The sequence below is a fragment of the Mauremys mutica genome, chromosome 15 (genome assembly GCF_020497125.1).
Source record: "Mauremys mutica isolate MM-2020 ecotype Southern chromosome 15, ASM2049712v1, whole genome shotgun sequence".
In the NCBI taxonomy this organism is placed as follows: domain Eukaryota; kingdom Metazoa; phylum Chordata; order Testudines; family Geoemydidae; genus Mauremys; species Mauremys mutica.
The window spans coordinates 12844899-12864042 of NC_059086.1; the positions used below are offsets into that span (position 1 = coordinate 12844899).

Here is a 19144-nt window from a genome sequence, read left to right on the forward strand (position 1 = left end):
CAAATGAAAACCTTTTGAAAACCATTTGCAGACAGGCTGCTGAGCCATGCCTCCCTCCCTCTCCTGCCCCAAAGTGCAATGCAGGGACAGCAAAGCCATGCATGACAAGATATAGGTATTGCTGAGCAAATGGAGGGGAAAGGGAAGACTGGACTGGACTGAAACAGAGAGATAGGGATGGGGCTATTATGAGCAGTGGCAGACAAATGCCACATATTCAGGCTTGTCGAAAATATGGCATAACCTGCAATTGTTGAGAGCACAGGGTAGTGGGTATTAGTGAAGGGAATAAATAGGTTTATGTTTATTTTCTTTGCAACTTGTCTTGGCATTAGGGGATAATCAAATTGGGTATTCTTTTGTGTACTAAGGTTTTGCCCAAGGGAACCTCCTCTGTGTTTTTGAATCTGTTGTCTGTGAGATCATCTTGTATGCTATCTCCCAGAGGGCTTTCTTTTGCCCTTCTTTTCTTTAATTAAAGCCTTTTTTAAGAACCTGATTGATTTTTTCCTGTTTTAAATGCAAGGGGACTGGATCTGGACTCACCAGGGATTGGTGGAGGAAATGGTGGCGGGGAGAATGAGTAATTCTTCCTTGTTTTAAGATCCAAGGGGTTTGGATCAGTGTTCACTAGGGAATTGGTGGAGGAGTCTCTCAAGGCTACCCAGGGTTTGGTTGGGAAGACAGTTTCCCAAATGACTCAAACTATTTGAGTGGTGGCAGAAGTACCAGGTTTTTAACCTAAGCTGGTAATTAAGCTTAGGGGTTCACATGCAGGTCCCCACATCTGTACCTTAAAGTTAAGAGTGGGGGTGAAACCTATGACAGCATGGCTTTGTCTTTTAATAAAGTGTAGCAGGATGTTTGCCCATACTGAATTTCTTTTGGCACCGATCTACTTATATCTTGTTAACTGCTTAAAAACCTGCTCACACCACACCTATACTGATTCCCCGTCTTTGAAATCTGAAGCAAATGTGCATAATCTTAGACTGCTGTTATTCTCTTGTAGGTAGTGAGGAGGAGGCAAAAAGGGAGTAATTTTTAATAGCAAAATTGTCACAAAGAAAAAGGAGAACGTTCTGAAAAGGCATCTGCCAGTGAGGATAGAATAGGGAGGGCATGGCCAAAGATTTTTGTTTGGGGCTTCCGAAGGAGTTGCTTCTTCACTCCAAGGTGGTAAATGTTAACACAGTAATTGAAATGTTTTTCTTCTCTTGCAGAGCAACTGCTGAAATCAACTGGTAAGTGCTCCCTTTTTTTCACCTGAATGTTGTTCCTTACCAGAATAATGCTCTGAATAAATTTCTGGCTCTCCCCCTCTCCATCTCTTTCCTAACCGAACCAATGGCCATGAGGATTGAGTTTAATTCATTCCCCAAGCAGACAGGCTGATGACAATTTCAGTGTATCTTAGGAAAGCAAAAAGATCAATTCTCTGATTGATTTGAGCTGATTTTCTATGTCTGTTGGCCTATGCAAAATCCAGTTTAAACGAGCATATGGGAGCCTCCCATGAATGTGGGGCCTCTCTCGGGATGTGAATTTGCTCAAGAACCCCCCCCCCACACACCACCACCACACACACACAAACACACACATTGTCCTTAAGTTCCTGTGCCCAGTTGTGGTTACCCTCTCTCATGGAATTACATAAAACCCCTGGCCAAACAGGATTCATAAATTTTATACATTAAAGTCTCCTAACTATAAGGAGAAAATTGCCATATCTGTCACAATGTTAGCACAGTTAATAAATGAAATTTTTGTTCTTTTCTTGCAGGACAACTCCAGAAAAACATTGGTATGCACTCTAATTTTTTTCTCCTGAATTTTGTATTTTGCCAGAATGAGATTCTGAGAATGAAATGAATACTTGGAGCATCCCTTCACCCCACCTCCACCTCTTTCCTAACTGCACCAATGGCCATGAGGATTGAGTTTAATTAATTCCCCAAGCAGATCAGCTGATGACAATTTCAGTGTATCCTAGGAATGCACAAAGATCAATTACCTGATTGATTTGAGCTGTAATGCCGCATACCAGAAAGCTTGGAGACTCTGATTCTGGCTATTATTCACATTCTAATTGTAAAAATAGTCATAGGGTAAAACAAGCCGTAGTCACCTTATATGGAAAATTACTTTGAAACATAGAATACAGGTATGTCTGTCTCAGATATTCGTGCATACATTGTCATTACATTCATGTGGGTCATAATGAGGAGAGAGGGCACAAGGAGCTCTGCCATAAACCATCTTATTCAATAGTGGTGGGATTTTTAGACAGAGTGATGAAGGAGCACAAGTCCTCCTGGAAAGTCCCCATTTCTCACTCACTGGGTGTTTTTGAAAATCCTCCTCTTTGGCTATGGGATACTATCGGCCCCAGCCTATGGCAGTGCTATGTGCCAAACTTGTTTATACATTAGTTCTAGATTGTCCAAATCGGGCCGAGATGGGAGAAGTGATGTCAGTCATTTCTTCTGGATTTCAGTCAGTGTGAGGTGCCTAGGCACTTTAAAACATCCAGCTAGGTGCTTATCTGCACTTTGAGGTGGCTAAATGTCTTCAATAATCTTCCTCTGCTTCCTGAGAAGCCCCATCAAGGCTGCCCTCCCCTTAGTCTCTGGCAGTTTCTCTGGGCAGGGGCTGATTCTCTTTCCTGTCCCCAAGGAGGGATTTCCTCCCAGCACAACCAGCCTCCACTGGAGGAGCTCAAAGCACGCTCTCAACATTAATGAATGAAACAACCTACCAAATTGTGAGGCCCTGCGTATTATTGTCTCCTTTTTACACATGGGGAAAGTGAAGAACATGAATCTTTGGTTGCTGTCCTAAGGAGATATGGGAATTTTTGGCAGACATGGGAACCCAGGACTTCTCAATCATTGTCTTGCCCATTAGCTATAGCAGTCACACTAACATCGCTTCTTCCATTTGGAAAGTTCCAGTTCTTTTGAAATCCCTTTTATGTACAAGAGGGAATACGGATCGAACCAGGGGTGTCTCTCAGTCCAGTGGAAATTGTAACGATAAGGAAGATACTGGGCTGTGTATGAACTTCCCTTTCCTTCTTGGCTCAGGAATCAGATTTCTAATATGCATGTCAGTTGGGTAATCAAATTTAGTAGCTTGTCCTGGCCAATGCTAATGGATTTTTCAAAGTGTAAATCCTGTCTGTGCTAGATAACCCATTTTAATGAACATGTTTTAAAACGCTATAACTCCAACTCTGGTTGGTGTCGGCGCTTCCAACCCTCTCCTTGACAGAAAGTTCTGTCCATTTGCTGGCTCAGAGAGAAGGCCCTTCGTCAGTTCGTCAGGTCTGTTGGCCTCTGTAGAATCCATTTTAAACTAGGGTATTGGAGCCTCCCCTGGATGTGAGGCCCCTCTCGGGGTGTGAATTTGCTCTATAACCTCCCCCCGCTACACACACACAGAAGCACAAACACACTGGCCTTAGTTCCAGCCAGGTTGTGGTTACCCTCTCTCGTGGAATTACATAAAATCCCTGGCCCAACAGGATTTATAAATTTTATACAATAAAATCTCCTAACTCTAAGGGAGAAAATTACCATATCTGTCACAATGCTAGCACAGTTAGTAACTGAAATTTTTGTTCTTTTCTTGCAGAGCAACTCCAGAAAGAAATTGGTATGCACTCTAATTTTTTTCTCCTGAATTTTGTACTTTACCGAAATGAGACTCTGAGAATTAAATGAATACTTGGAGCATCCCTTCACCCCACCTCCTCCTCTTTCCTAAATGCACCAATGGCCATGAGGATTGTGTACAATTAATTCCCCCCCCCAGTTAAAAAAGAGAGGCTAAAAATTTCAATTTATCTTAGGAATGCAATCAGAGCAATTACCTGATTTATTTTAGCTGTAAAGCTGCATACCTAAAGCATGGAGACTTTTGTTCTGGTATTATTTTTATTCTAACTGTGAAAATAAACATGGGGTAAAACAAGCTATGGCTGCCTTATATGGAAAATTACCTTGAAACATAAAATACAAGTTCTTCTTTCTCAGATATTTGTGCATAAATTGCCATTAAATTTATATTCATGGTAATGAGAAGAGAGAACAAGTCTGAGGGCTGGTCTACAGTGTGGGGGGGAATCGATCTAAGATACGCAACTTAAGCTACGTGAATAACGTAGCTGAAGTTGAAGTATCTTAGATCGATTTACCTCCTGTCCTCACGGCATGGGATCAATGCCCGCGGCTCCCCCTGTCAACTCCGCTACCGCCATTCGTGCTGGTGGAGTTCCGGAGTCGACGGGAGCACTTTCAGGGATCGATATATCACGTCTAGATGAGACGTGATATATCAATCCTTGAGAAATCGATCACTACCCGCCGATATGGCGGGTAGTCTAGACCTACCCTGAGTGAGTAAGCAGCACAAGTCCTCCTGAAAGTTTGTGCTTTTCAATGATTTGAGTGTTTTAGAAAATCCTACTTTTTGGCTCTGATCTACTAATTGTAACTTTAAGGTTGATACTGCCTTGTGTATAAACTTTCCTTTCCTCCTTCTCTCAGGAATCACATTTCAAATGTTTCTGTCTAGACTTAGAAAATAGTTAGAGTGATAAAATTTAGGAGCTGGTCATGGTCAATTCTAATGTATTTTTAAAGGTGATAAATTTTGTCTATGCTAGATACACAGCTCTGTTTTAAAACATGTTAGCTAACCTATTTTAATTAATACATTTTAGTACACTATATGTGAAATTCTGGTACCGTTGTCAGTGTTTCCACTGATTTCAATGGAACCAGGGCTTCACCTCACCTATTTCCTCAGCTAAGCAGGATGTTACTGAGAAGTTTATGCGTCAGAGTCTGGAATCACTGCATGCTCATGCTCCTCTTAAAGTCCTTGTGACTGGTGAACATTCAAGGATCACAGAGACATTTCTCATAAATCAAGCAGGATGTTATATTTGCATACTTTTACTATTAATAAAATGCTAATTTCTATGTTTGCTTAATCTTGTTTCTCTCTCTCTATCTCAATGTTTAGTTTGTTTTGACCATTAGGGTTTCTGGGTGCTTTACTATTTCTAAAATTCACCACAATATTTTCTCTCTCTCTTTCCTCCAACCCCAAAGTTAGAATATGCTTACTGTTAGGGCTTGTCTACACTAATATTTTATAGCACTCTAACTTGCTGGCTCGGGGGTGTGAAAAATCATCTCCCTGAGCGCAGCAAGTCTGAGCGCTTTAAAGCTCTAGTGTAGACAGGCTCTGAGCGCTGGGAGATGTGCTCCCAGCACTTGGAGCTAATCCCCTCATGGAGGTGGATTACCTCGAGTGCTGGGTGAGCTCTCTCCCAGCGCTTGCATGCAACCACACTTGCACTTCAAAGTGCTGCCGCGGGAGCGTTCCCGCAGCAGCGCTTTCAAGTTTCCCTCCAGTGTAGACATACCCTAAGTGTTTGATTTGGGTCATTTTTCTGTTGGAGCAGAAAGACTAAATCAGAGAAACAAGTTTATATTTTCAGCTGAGGAATGAGATTTGTGGGGATTCTTTCAATCAGTAGAGTATGGACCAGATCCTGCTATCACTGAAGTCAAGAAGAGCTTGGCATGGAAATCAATGGGACAGTGATTTGGCTCTGTGTGTGTGCATGTGCGTGTGTTTTCACAAGGCTGCCCTTGTGCAGCACTGGCAAAAGAAGAAAAAGCAAGTTAATGATTGAGAAATATTTTCTGTTTACTTTCCTTTTTTAGAAAAAGCAAAACCTTCAGAACCAGGTAATATTTCCTACATGCCATCTCCCACATCATACGTGGTCACACTCGCTCAGCAATATTGATAGAAAAGAGATGAATGAGTACTTGGCTATTTCAGGCCCCAATTACAGAAAGTTGTTACTGAAAAATAGGAAATTTAAATATGTGTGGGATTTTTTTAATCAAGGTCAACCTCAAATGAATTAAAAATGTTAAACCGAGTTGCTAGTTTTCAAAGAATCTTGCGTTATTTTGTTGGTAATTGTAGATGGGGCTTAGTATTCAAACACACAAACAAACACACACACTCAAAACAGATTTGTCAGTATCTCTAAAACATGGGATTAATATGGCCTAATATACAACAACATCCCCATTTCAATAATATTTAGAGAGCTGGGGAAATTCCAGTTTATGTTGGGAATCTCCAGAGTGGAAGGGGGTTCTCTATGTGTCCTATGATACTGAAGAGTCTTTGGAAAGATTGAGGTGATTGGGTAATGGCTTCTATTGACTTCACTGGGAATTGGATGGAACCCTTAGAAAGGCCTGGGCAAGAAGGTCTTTGAGGAACCAGAAACGTCGCACATGAATTAATCTTTTCTGATCATTTTTTATGTCTCTCTTTCAGAACATGGTGAACTGAGAACTCAAATCGGTAAGAAGAATGTCTTCTCAGTTAATGAAGTAGACCACTACATAGTAATCCTATTTCAGATCACAGCCAGCACAGGAGTGACCAATACACAGAATGGTGGAAAATGGGACCTATTTTCAAATGCTGATAACTTTGTGAAATAGCCACCTTTTGGGTGGAAAATGCCAGGTCTTTTTCTATGACCAAAGCAGATTTATTTTCTACTTTTTTTCTTTTCTCACTCTTTCTTTTGACTGAGAAGTCTGTGACAATTCACCTCTGTATGTAATTTTTTTTTCTGAATGTTCTTAGTAGGTCTGTGGTTAACTTTTGTTAGTTTTCAAATTTTGTGCAGCAACTCTCCTGGTTGATGAGTTTTGCTCAGTTTTGCTGTGGAAGAGGTTGGTTTGGACTATTGCTAGTTATGAGCTTCTGAAAATCATGTACCAAGTTGGTGGAGTAAGTTATTCAGCTAAACATTTCAGTTCAGTATTGGAATGATGCACATGCAACTATCATGGCTTTGCATTATCTTCCCAGTCACTGAAACTGTTCCAGACAGGACTGTCATGCTTCCATATCTACAGGTCTTCCTTCTTAGAGAGGTACACATCAGTACATCATAAGGTTGTTTAATGCTCTGTCAGGTATGAGGGTGATTAGCTTAAATAAAGTATTCTAAACACAGTGCCATCTAGTCTCTGAAAAGTATGATATAGTTACTTTTCATTACATCTCCCCTTTTACAGTCTATATTCCTAACATTTATAGAATTTACACTGTCTCTCTATCTTTGAATTTCCCTATGCGTCAGTTTCTTAAGTTTCTCTGAATCATACTAGTTGCAATGAGTGGCTCTGGGGGAAATCTAGAGTCCTTGAGTCTTCTTTTTGTTCTTTCTTTACAATCTGTAGCGTTTCCTGTGTTGATTATTCTTGCTGGACTATAACCTCTGGCTGCTATTGGAGTTGATCTGTAGCTCAGAAGACCAAAGAATGGTTCTTCCTTTTGTAGGATTTTCTTGACTGTCTCTGTACAACTCTCTCAGGTTCTCCATTCACTTGTGGGTAATGTGGGCTGCTAGTAATATGATCAAAATCATATTTCATTCACAATGACTTCAATTCTGCTGCTGTGAATTGTTGTCCATTTTTCAACACTGGTTGTTCTGGAATACCATAGTAAGCAAAAGTGCACTTCATTTTCTCGATAATGCTACCACATGCTGTATCTTTAAAGAACATTATCTGTAGATACTTGGATAAATAGTCCACAATGACCAGGTAATGATGTCCTCTGAATCTCCATAAATCTACAGCTAGTTTTTTCCAAGTTCTTTCTAGTAGGGGTGTTTGTACACTGCACGGTTTAGTATTGTGTCTTAAATGGATTGCTACTGGATCTCCTTTCAAATATCCAGAATCACTGAATCCTCTGTCGAGTTCTTCCACCTTTCTTACTAGGCCCATCATGGCTGCCACACTATGGCTGAGAAGGTTGTTGGTCTAGTATTTTATAATAGAATTAGGCAACCTAAATATAAGTTTCCATAGCAGCTCCCTCTACAATAATATTTTCTAGTATTTACTAGGGGCAAGGTGTAGAGGTACAGTTGCTGTGAGAACCACAGCTCTGAAATATTTGTAAATATTGTGTCATTAAAATGTCACCAATAATAATGGAATAGGAGCAATATTTATTTCTTCAGTAAGAGGGTGTCCCTGCTGCATTAACTCAAGGAAAACTCCAATTGACAACCTCATACATATGTATAATAATAAATATATAACTCAGAATCCAAAATCTTGGACCAGCTTCTGAGTTCATTTATGCAAGTTCAAATATAGAATTATTCCATTAACTGCAAAACTTTTTTTCTGGAAACACACAACTCCAACTCAGGGCAGATTCTGTAACTTTGCTTCCAACTGTCAAAAAGATGGCTGAGTTGGACCAAAAAAAAAAAAGCCCAAATTTTCAGTGTTTATTTCAGAAAAAAAATATCTATTTTAGATATAACTCTGTGGAAGTCAATAGACCTAATCTGTATTTAAACTTATATAAGTGAGAGCAGGTGCTGACCTTAGGTTCTGATTTTGGAGGGCTTTTTTTTTTCTGATTAGGTATGGAATACTTTAGTAGGATATTTAATACATACACCTCTGTTATTGGATTTCCCAGTGAAAAATATTAAAATAAAAAATGAATATGTATAAAATATATTCTTTTGGAGGCCAAAACCTTAAATTCTGAGTATTTACACTCACCCAGCACAAAGGTTGAAGTAGACCACTACATAGTAATGCTATTTCAGATCACAGCCAGCACAGGAGTGACCAATACACAGAGTGGTGAAAAATGGGACCTATTTTCAAATGCTGATAACTTAGTGAAACAGCCACCTTTTGGGTGGAAAATGCCAAGACTTTTTCTATGAACAAAGCAGATTTTTAATTTTTTTTCTGTTATTACTCTTTCTTTTGACTGAGAAGACTGTGACAATTCACCTGTGTATCTATGTTGTTTTCTAAATGTTCTTATTAGCCCTGAGGTCAGCTTTTCATAGAATCATAGAATACTAGAGTTGTATAATGCTTATACTCCTTAGTCCTCCAGCAGCACACTCTCTCACTCTCAGCTCCTTGCACCTCTTGCTCCCAGCTCCTCACATGCACTTCCTCTCCTCTGGCTCCCTCTTGCCTGACTGGAGTGAGCTCCTTTTTAAACCCATGCCTTGATTAGCCTGCCTTGATTGGCTGCAGGCGTTCTAATCAGCCTGTCTGCCTTAATTGGTTCTAGTAGGTTCCTGATTACTCTAGTGCAGCCCCTGCTCTGGTCACTCAGGGAACATATACTGGTCACTGGATGAGTAGTTTTATTTGCCCTCTACCCCACCAGTTTGGGTCTGTCACACAAGGTACACACCAGATGTGGTCATCATAAGATCTTTTAATGTTCTGCCGGGTATTGGGGAAGTTAGCTTAAATAAGTTAATTTACTTACAGTACCACCTAGTTGCTGAAAGGTACATCTCCCCCTTGAAGTTCAACATTCCTGCCATTTACAGAATTACTCTTTCTCGCTATTTTTAAAATTCACTATGTATCAGTCTGTTAAGTGTCTCTGAATCATACCGGTTTTCTAATTATACACGCAGAATGCATAGCAGCTTGGTCATCTGTCTGTCCATTAGTGTCTGTGGGATCTTCTTCATGTTCTGTCTTCACCATCTGTAGAGTTTCCTGTGTTGATTTTTCTTTTTTGAGGAACAAACTGTAGATGTCAATATCTTCTTTTGAACTCTCCACTGTTGGTCTCAATCACATATCATATGGTTGCTGAATTCTTTTTCTTCCATTCCTTTATTAAGCTTGTTTATAATTCAAAATGATGTAAATATTTGTTCCAGTCTGTCCATTGTGAAGGTTTGTCAAAAAGCTTCAGTTCTCTCTGTCATTGTAGTGTGGCATGTTGATGAGATCGTGCAACCTTTCTTCTTGTTCCTTCTTTTTGCAACTGTCTGTTTTCCCTTGGTTGTGTTTCCTCTGCCACTAGTTTATTTCTGACACATGTCATGTCCAGTGCCAGATTTGGACTGGCCACATGTCTTCCTTCTGACCCATGTGCACACCACTTGTGTTCATCATAAGATCCTTTCACATTCTGCCAGGTATGGCTCAGGTTAGTTTAAATAAGGTATTTTGCACACCATGCCAATTACTGGCTGAATAGTGTTATACAGTTGAACATTCCATTACAAGGCATGGAAATTCAGGTTCTAGTAAAAATCATCTTCTTCCTTTGACTGTTTCACCCATTAAAATGCCTACAGCTCATAGGAAAGTGTGCAGGTGTGGGAATCAAGAGATCCAACTTGTCCAGAAGTCAGATGACGAAATAGTGTCAACTTGAAATCTATACAGGCCTGTAAATCCTGACTGGCACTCTATTCACAGTTGTGTTCCTGATATCTGTCACAGAGAACAGCTGATTAGAAGTCACTAGTTACATCAATATAAAACAGGAGTATGTGAGAGAAGAATTAGACCTAACTACTGTTATTTAGATAACTAAATTTTAATCTTAATGTTAATATCAATAATAGTAATAATATTGATTAATTTCAACTCTAGATGAGTAAATTATGACTAAACTATTTAATTGGAAGGGCTTAATTCTCCTTATTTTGGGGTAGTGGATGACATTACAGGAGTAAAAAAAAATGCCTAAAACTTATTCTAATGCATTCAGTATGATCTTATACTTCTATAATCTTATACCCCAGTCTTACAAGTGGGTCTGTGAAGGTGGACACTTTTGTCTACACAAATCCCCACTGACATCACTGAGGATCCAGTCAGTCAAACACCTGCACATGTGCATTTATTTACAGGATTGGGGACTTATCAAGAACCCCCCAAAAAGGAGCTCAGTCTATTTGGCTTAACAAAGCAAAGGTTAAGGGGTGGCTTGATTTTCTGTAAGTAGCTACATGGAAAATAAATATTTAATAATGGGCTCTTCAATCTAGCAGAGTAAGGTGTAACATGATCCAATGGCTGGAAGTTGAAGGTAGGGAAATTCAGGCTGGAAATAAGGCATACATTTTTACAGTGAGGGTAATGAACCATTGCAACAATTTACCAATGGTCATGAGAGATTCTCAATAACTGACAATTTTTAAATGAAGATTGGATGTTTTTCTAAATGATCTGCTCTAGGAATTATTTCTGGGAACTTATATGGCCTTTGTTGTTATACAGGTCTCTTCTGGCTTTAGATTCATAGAATCATAGAATCTCAGGGTTGGAAGGGACCTCAGGAGGTCATCTAGTCCAACCCCCTGCTCAAAGCAGGACCAAACCCAACTAAATCATCCCAGCCAGGGCTTTGTCAAGCCTGACCTTAAAAACCTCTAAGGAAGGAGATTCCACCACCTCCCTAGGTAACCCATTCCAGTTCTTCACCACCCTACTAGTGAAAAAGTTTTTCCTAATGTCCAACCTAAACCTCCCCCTCTGCAACTTGAGACCATTACTCCTTGTTCTGTCATCGTCTACCACTGTGAACAGTCTAGATCCATCCTCTTTGGAACCCCCTTTCAGGTAGTTGAAAGCAGCTGTCAAATCCCCCCTCATTCTTCTCTTCTGCAGGCTAAACAATCCCAGTTCCCTCAGCCTCTCCTCATAAGTCATGTGCTCCAGCCCCCTAATCATTTTTGTTGCCCTCCGCTGGACTCTCTGCAATTTATCCACATCCTTCTTGTAGTGTGGGGCCCAAAACTGGACACAGTACTCCAAATGAGGCCTCACCAGTTCTGAATAGAGGGGAATGATCACATCCCTCGATCTGCTGGAAATGCCCCTACTTATACAACCCAAAATGCCATTAGCTTTCTTGACAACAAGGGCACACTGACTCATATTCAGCTTTTCGTCCACCATAACCCCTAGGTCCTTTTCTGCAGAACTGCTGCCCAGCTATTCGGTCCCTAGTCTGTAGCAGTGCATGGGATTCTTCCATCCTAAGTGCAGGACTCTGCACTTGTCCTTGTTGAACCTCATCATATTTCTTTTGGACCAATCCTCTAATTTGTCTAGGTCCCTCTGTATCCTATCCCTACCCTCCAGCGTATCAACCACTCCTCCCAGTTTAGTGTCATCTGCAAACTTGCTAAGGGTGCAGTCCACACCATCCTCCAGATCGTTAATGAAGATATTGAACAAAAGCGGCCCCAGCACCAACCCTTGGGGCACTCCACTTGATACCAGCTGCCAACTAGACATGGAACCATTGATCACTACCTGTTGAGCTCGACCATCTAGCCAGTTTCTATGAATCTATTAATTTAAAAAAAGTGGATTCTTCTTTGAGTGATTGCACATGTTTATTCTACTGTACGTGTATGCGCACCTCGTGCAGAGATGCTGGAGATTGTTTCCCCTCAGTGGTACCTGTCAGGGTGGCTTGAGCACCCTCTGTTACTATGTGCTACTGTGTGCGCATATAAAAGGCCAGAGCCACCTTGGACCCTGTAGCAGGGTGGACCCTGCTCCTGCCCGAAGGGGTTTAAAAAGTGGCCTGGCAGGGCTTGAGAAGACAGCCTTCAGGCTAGGCTGATTGGGGAAGTGGCTGCAGCTGGGGGCCATGCCCCAAACAGAGCAACAGGGCCTTATAAGAAGGCAGGGAAGCCAGAGAGTCTCTCTCTGGCTATAGAGAGAGAGATGGGCCTGGCTGCTTAGGGCTTGAGACTAGATACCTGAGTGCAGCAGGGCTGGGGAAGGCTGAGGAGCCGGGGAGCTCCAGCCTAGAAAGCCCCAGGCTGCGGCCTAGCAGTGGACCAATAGGTACTGGGGGTTGCAGAGGGCAACCCAGGGGTAGGACAAAGCAGCAGGCCAAACCCAACTTTGCCTGTGATGAGTAGGCTGAGACTGCAGTCTGCCCCAGAGCGTGGGGCTAGACAATGACTGGCAGTAGCCAAATACTGAGGCAAGGTAGGGATAGAGGGTGGGGGTTCCCTGAGACAGAAAGGGAGACCCAGAGAGAAAGGGGTTACTGCTAGGGGGGGCAGCACCCCATGTAAAAGGGCACCGGGTCCAGGGAGGGACACGGGGGCCTACGAACAGGTGGATCACTGGCTTGCAGAGGGTGCTCCAGGGCTGGACTGAGCTAAATACAGAGCGCAACCAGCAGGAGGCGCCGCAGGGGTGAGTCGACCCGTTTACAGACCCCCTCAGTTCCTTCTTACTGCCAGTGATGTTTCATGAAGTGATTTCACACATGTTTATTCAAGTGCCTTCATCACTCATTGTAAATAATTGTGGTTAATTATTGTTTGTTGTTAGGTAGTTTCTTATATAACATAGTGTTAGGTTTCTGTTTTTCTTTGTCTTTTCTTTTTCTTTCCCTCCCCCACCCCACGCTTTGGAACAATTTATTTTGTTTCATTATTGAGTTTGAATTCAATGGGAAGGGTAGAGAATGCTCTGTCAACAGAATCAGCAGAGTTGAGTACCAGTATTGAAGGAACCACACCAGTGCTATAAGGATGAAACAATCATGGTCCTTTTTTATTTTGGATATGACTCTGGGGAGCAAAGGAATTGAAGGGAAGGCACAAAGAAGGGATTGCTTGCAATCTTTCAATAATTTGTCCTAGAACTTAGCAATGTTCCCCAGCTTGTGTAGCCATATTGACTCAGGAGTGCCTACTGGATTGCAATCCTGAGTTGCAGGCCCTCTAAGGAATAACATTTATGATCGAACAGGTCTACTTTTTTTGAGTTTTTCTTCTTAGATGTGAAGGCTTGTTGTAAGAACAGTAGGACAATGGAACAGGCTGCCTAAGGACATTGTGGAAGCTCCTTCATTGGAGGTTTTTCAAAAAGACGCTGGGTAGCTGGGATGATTTAGTTATGTCTTGGATGGTTTAGACACAACGAATTTTGCATCTTGGCAGGGGGTTAGACTAGATGACCCTTGCAGTATATGATATCTTACCAAATTCTTTCTTTGAAAAAAGAGGAGTCATTCTTTGGACCTGACCCTGTGAGAGACTGAGTGTCCTCCACTCCCACTTAATTCAGTGATAGTTGATGGGAGAGCTGACAATTTACTGACACCTATGAAATGAGAGTAATAGTCCTTTCATTTTCCCACCCTGTGTCTGCCTTGTTTATGGAGACTGGGAGCTCTAAGGGCAAAGACTTCCCGTTACTATCTGTATAGGGAGTGTCTTGCACAGTAGGGCATTGATTGCATTGTTCTAGATGTTAGTGTTATACAAATAAACAATAATAATACTCAGTGACTGTCTTGACCTCTTTAGTTTAAAATGCTTAAAGTCTACAATTGTTAGGTCGGCAGAGTTTGTAATCTTCTTCCACCAAAAGTATCTGGTTGATGAAGCTTAGAAAACATGTCAAGTATTTCTGTCTTCTAAGTATCTCAAATTTCCAGTTGAAAGGCAATTTTTTAAAAGAATGTATATGCTGTAGTTTCTTTGGGCTTGGAATCAGGATCTTTGTCCATGTTATTATCACGATGAGCCCATTTTCAATATATGGATCTATCTCAGGGTTCAGATTTCAAACACCACCTGTTTTGGTTCAGTCACAACTCTAATACTAATTCTAATTTATAATGGAATCCCCACTCTCCTATCACATCTATTTCTCTCAAAGATTTGAATAATCAGTAATATAATTACATAATTCAAAAGTTTTCTATAAAGTTTTACTATGATGTTTAAGAGTAAATAATTAAATGAAAATGTAAGTCCAGCGGAGGGCAATCAAAATGATCAGGAGGTTGGGGCTTATTACTTATGAGGAGAGGCTGAGGAAACTGGGACTGTTTAGTCTGCAGAAGAGAAGAGTGAGGAGGGATTTGATGGCAGCCTTCAACTACCTGAAGGGGAGGTCCAAAGAGGATGGAGCTGGGCTGTTCTTAGTGGTGGCAGATGACAGAACAAGGAGCAATGGTCTCAAGTTGCAGTGGGGGAGGTCTAGGTTGGATATTAGGAAACACTATTTCACTAGGAGGGTGGTGAAGTACTGGAATGGGTTACCTAGAAAGGTGGTGGAATCTCCATCCTTAGAGGTTTTTAAGGCCTGGCTTGACAAAGCCCTGGCTGGGATGATTTAGTTGGGGTTGGTCCTGCTTTGAGCAGGGCGTTGGACTAGATGACATCCTGAGGTCCTTTTCCAACCCTGATATTCTATGATTCTATACTTTAAAAATGTATATAATATTGTTTTTTTGTCTTAGCAGAGACAACTGATCCAGCCAAGGGTATGTTTCTATTGATTACTACATATACCACAAGAATGGGTTTGTTTTATTTCTTGCTTAGGAAAACTAAATCCTTTAGAAGTTAGGGAAGCTAAAACCAGTAGGGTTTCTCAAAGACCATAAGGGGTCAAACAGTGGTCAAGGGAAGGAAAGTCTTGGGTTTTTATTTTTTTTTTAGAAGAATACTGTCTCTTGTTTTCTACATATATAAGAAAATTCCAGAATTGTCGCTCTGCCTGTGTATCATTCTGAAGCCTAGAATATCTGTTGAATCAGTGTGATGTGATGGAAACAGCTACATGTATGGTTGAGAGAGCTCTTTTTGTTTACAATATCACCAGGTTCAATCATCACTGGGATCATGATCTGTTTCCATCCAGTTTTTAAGTTTTCAGCCATTGAATTACATTTGTGTGACAGTGACAGCATGGGTTTCCAGCTAGTTCATATATATATATGCTCTTTGCAAAAATAACATTTTTGACATTTTTTGTGGGATTTTATTTGTTTAAAGCACTGTACAGACATTAACTACTTAACCTTCTCAGTCCTCCTGTGACATAGGCAGTCAAGTATTATCATCCCAATTAATCAAAGAAAGACACAAACAAAGCCAATTAAAGCTTTTGCAATGCCCCACCATTGTAGGAACAGCCATATGCTTTCATTTCTTTAAATGTACACTTGCATAACAGATACTAAAAACAAAGTGTTACTCAGAGATTTATTTTCTTTACTCATGTGACTAAGCTGTTGTACTAGTACTAGGACTACTCACATAATAGAGACTGTACCCTGACGTTGTATATTGCTGCCACTAAGTAACCTCTGGATTGGAAAATTGAAAATTCCCTATGCACAAACTCAAAATATGGTGAATGAGACCTCTCTGCTGCCACCTGGCCTGTGCAGGAACAATAGGCCCATAACGTTAAACTGCTGCTTCTCCTGCATGAGGAGACAGGCAGTAGAGATGCTGTACAGAAGACTCCATAACCCTGCCTGCTGTAGAGCACTTTTGTGTTGCAGTTCTCTCCACAAGAATGAGGAATGGGCAGTTTGGATATGGAGCTGGTCAGTCTGTCTACAAAGTGCATAGATACTCTGGCTAAACTGAACTCATGTGAGGTATGCAACGTGTCACTATCACAGTCCAGAACTCACTGCCAAAAAATACAATTGAGGGGAAAAGCTTAGTTGGTTTCTAGGAAAGGATTATATTCTTACATGAATAAAAATATTTCTCAAACAGTGATTCCTGGAGCAGTTGCTGTTGGACTGACCACATAGTATTGAGTCTCCTCTTTGTTTCCACATGCTAAATTCCATTGAAGACAGCTAAAAATATACTAAATTACATCATTATGATTGGTTTTCCATGTAAGCAATTACTGTTATTGTCGCATGGATGTTATTTGACTGCTGTTGGATGGAGAGGTGTCCATGGGAGAATATCTGCACTATGAAAAAGTTTTAGACTCACTGATCAATAAGTATATCCACTGTTACATTAGATAAGACAGGGCAAAAGCCAACCGCTAACTGATAAAGTTGGGAAGAAAATTTTGTTATGGACATGTTTATTCCATAGCTGCTTCCTACAGGGTTTCTTTCTTAAACTTTAAACATCTGCTGTGGGTCACGAGATGGAACCCATCTCTGATCCAGTCTGTCAATTCCTGTGTTCCTATCAAATGCTGATGATAGAATTTAAAAAATGCAACCAGGATACTTAATCCATGGCTAGATGAAGGACATAAAACATACATAAAAGCACTGTCTGAAGTTATACAAGTTGAATGAACCTGTGATATCAAGATATTATTGAAATACCTCACACAACACTTCTTCTCAACCATCTCTTAAAGTACTAGGTTACGGACTCTGTGACAAATGGAAAGCTCATTTACTTTCAAGAAATGGTTTCTGAAGCAATGGCCTTACAACCATATCTAACTCACAGGTGTTTGGCCACAGCTTCCTTCAGTGTATCTCAGTTTATGACACTGGACAGAAAGGCACCAGAGACAACTGTAAGGTTTGAAACATGAAGCTGGATCTGAATTTCTTTGCTGTCCTCTTTCTCTATAATTGCCCACACTAAAACCTCAGATCTAGATCTCCTCCTTCCTACCCCTAACTGAATTTCTGGGGCTTTGAGATTGGGATCTGTATTATGTGACTGGGACCCACTGCTATATGAAATATATCTACAAAGAAAAACATCAGTGGCAAACCTAGAGCAAACAGTTAGCTGTTATTGCCATCGTTTCCAAACTTAATTCAGGCTGGCTTTCATTAGAGCCAGGGTTGTATATGGAAGACACAAGACACATCCCTAATTAATATATCCCCATCTAAGGAGGGGATTACATAAAATGATTGATCTCCATTTTGTGTTGACTTCTACAAACAAACTAAGTTTCCTTCTGAGAGCTAAAAAGAACAGTGAGAGAAAGGATAGATAGAAGGGAAACAGATATTAATTGCTAAGGTTTATTTTTATCATTATTAATTGCTAAGGTTTATTGTTAATTGCAATGTGCCCTTGTTGCTCAGAAGGCTAACGGCATATTGGGCTGCATTATTAGGAGCATTGCCAGCGGATCAAAAGAAGTGATTATTCCCCTCTATTCGGCACTTGTGAGGCCACATCTGGAGTATTGCATCCAGTTTTGGTCCCCCCACTACAGAAAGGATGTAGACAAATTGGAGAGAGTCCAGCAGAGGGCAACGAAAATGATCAGAGGCCTGGGGCACATGACTTATGAGGAGAGGCTGAGGAAACTGGACTTGTTTAGTCTGCAGAAGAGAAGAGTGAGGGGGGATTTGATAGCAGCCTTCAACTACTGGAAGGGGGGATTCAAAGAGGATGGAGCTCGTCTGTTCTCTGTGGTGGGAGATGACAGAACAAAAAGCAATAGTCTCAAGTTGCAGTGAGGGAGGTGTAGGTTGGATATTAGGAAACGCTATTTACTAGGAGGGTGGTGAAGCACTGGAATGGGTTACCTAGGGAGGTGATGGAATCTCCATCCTTAGAGGTTTTTAAGGTCAGGCTTGACAAAGCCCTGGCTGGGATGATTTAGTTGGGGATTGGTCCTGATTTAAGTAGGGGGTTGGACTAGATGACCTCCTGAGGTCCCTTCCAAACCTAATCGTCTATGATTCTAAGGTAATTTCTGTCACACAGGGTGTTCAGGGAGTTCTCAAATTCTTGCCCTTCCCAGCTGCACTGACTGGTGTGGAGAAGTCTTTGGTCCACCATACTGTATTCACTTTTGAACAATTACAGGGGTGCTAAACAGGAGCAGGAACTATGCTTTCCATTGAGAATATGAATAGTCCTGATTGGAGATGCCTTCTGTGTCTACGTGGGAGGGCATTTAGCTGAGAACAGCAGTTACATACTTTCTCCATTTTTGAAGAAAAGAACAATTCTTTTTCAACTAATTCTCTGTGCATATCCACTGACTTTCATCAGAGCTATTTGTGCTTATTCAAGAGAGAGTTTGACCTCTTTTCTGAATTCTCAACTATTGATTTACAGAAACACCCCAGGGAAAAGACTGTAAGTATTTATGGGGCTGTCTCATAGTTTCACATAAATGAAAGAAATAAAATATGGGAAAATTTATGCAAAAAATATATTTATTTCTTGAACTTTACCTTCTTCCTTCCTTCACCCTCAGCTCACATATGTCTCCTACCGCCTAAGGATCACATTTTTTTTTAACTTTCCATTAGTACTTGCCAGCTTCAGTCTGTGTGGCATCATTTTCAGAGCTTCTGAGCATTCATGACTCCAGATTAATACAACAGGAGATACAGGTTCTCTGAACACAAAAGGTCCCATATTACACACTGACAATCAGTAGCCACTACTGAAAATTTAATTCGTAGATGGGCAACAGCAAAATGAAGCTCATCTTAGACTCTGAATAAACTTTTACATTTTACTTAATTATAATAT

General features: G+C 40.8%; 1 protein-coding gene across 1 annotated transcript in view; it reads left to right on the plus strand.

Annotated features, from left to right (window-relative positions):
- The window catches only part of LOC123350517 (tripartite motif-containing protein 15-like), a 113610-nt gene that overhangs the window by 74620 nt on the left and 19846 nt on the right, over positions 1-19144 (plus strand). Inside the window, exons 11-17 of the mRNA XM_044989133.1 lie at positions 1224-1244; positions 1784-1804; positions 3637-3657; positions 5742-5765; positions 6376-6402; positions 15151-15174; positions 18722-18742. Coding sequence (XP_044845068.1) covers positions 1224-1244; positions 1784-1804; positions 3637-3657; positions 5742-5765; positions 6376-6402; positions 15151-15174; positions 18722-18742 — 159 coding nt within the window. The remainder of the gene's footprint in view (positions 1-1223; positions 1245-1783; positions 1805-3636; positions 3658-5741; positions 5766-6375; positions 6403-15150; positions 15175-18721; positions 18743-19144) is intronic.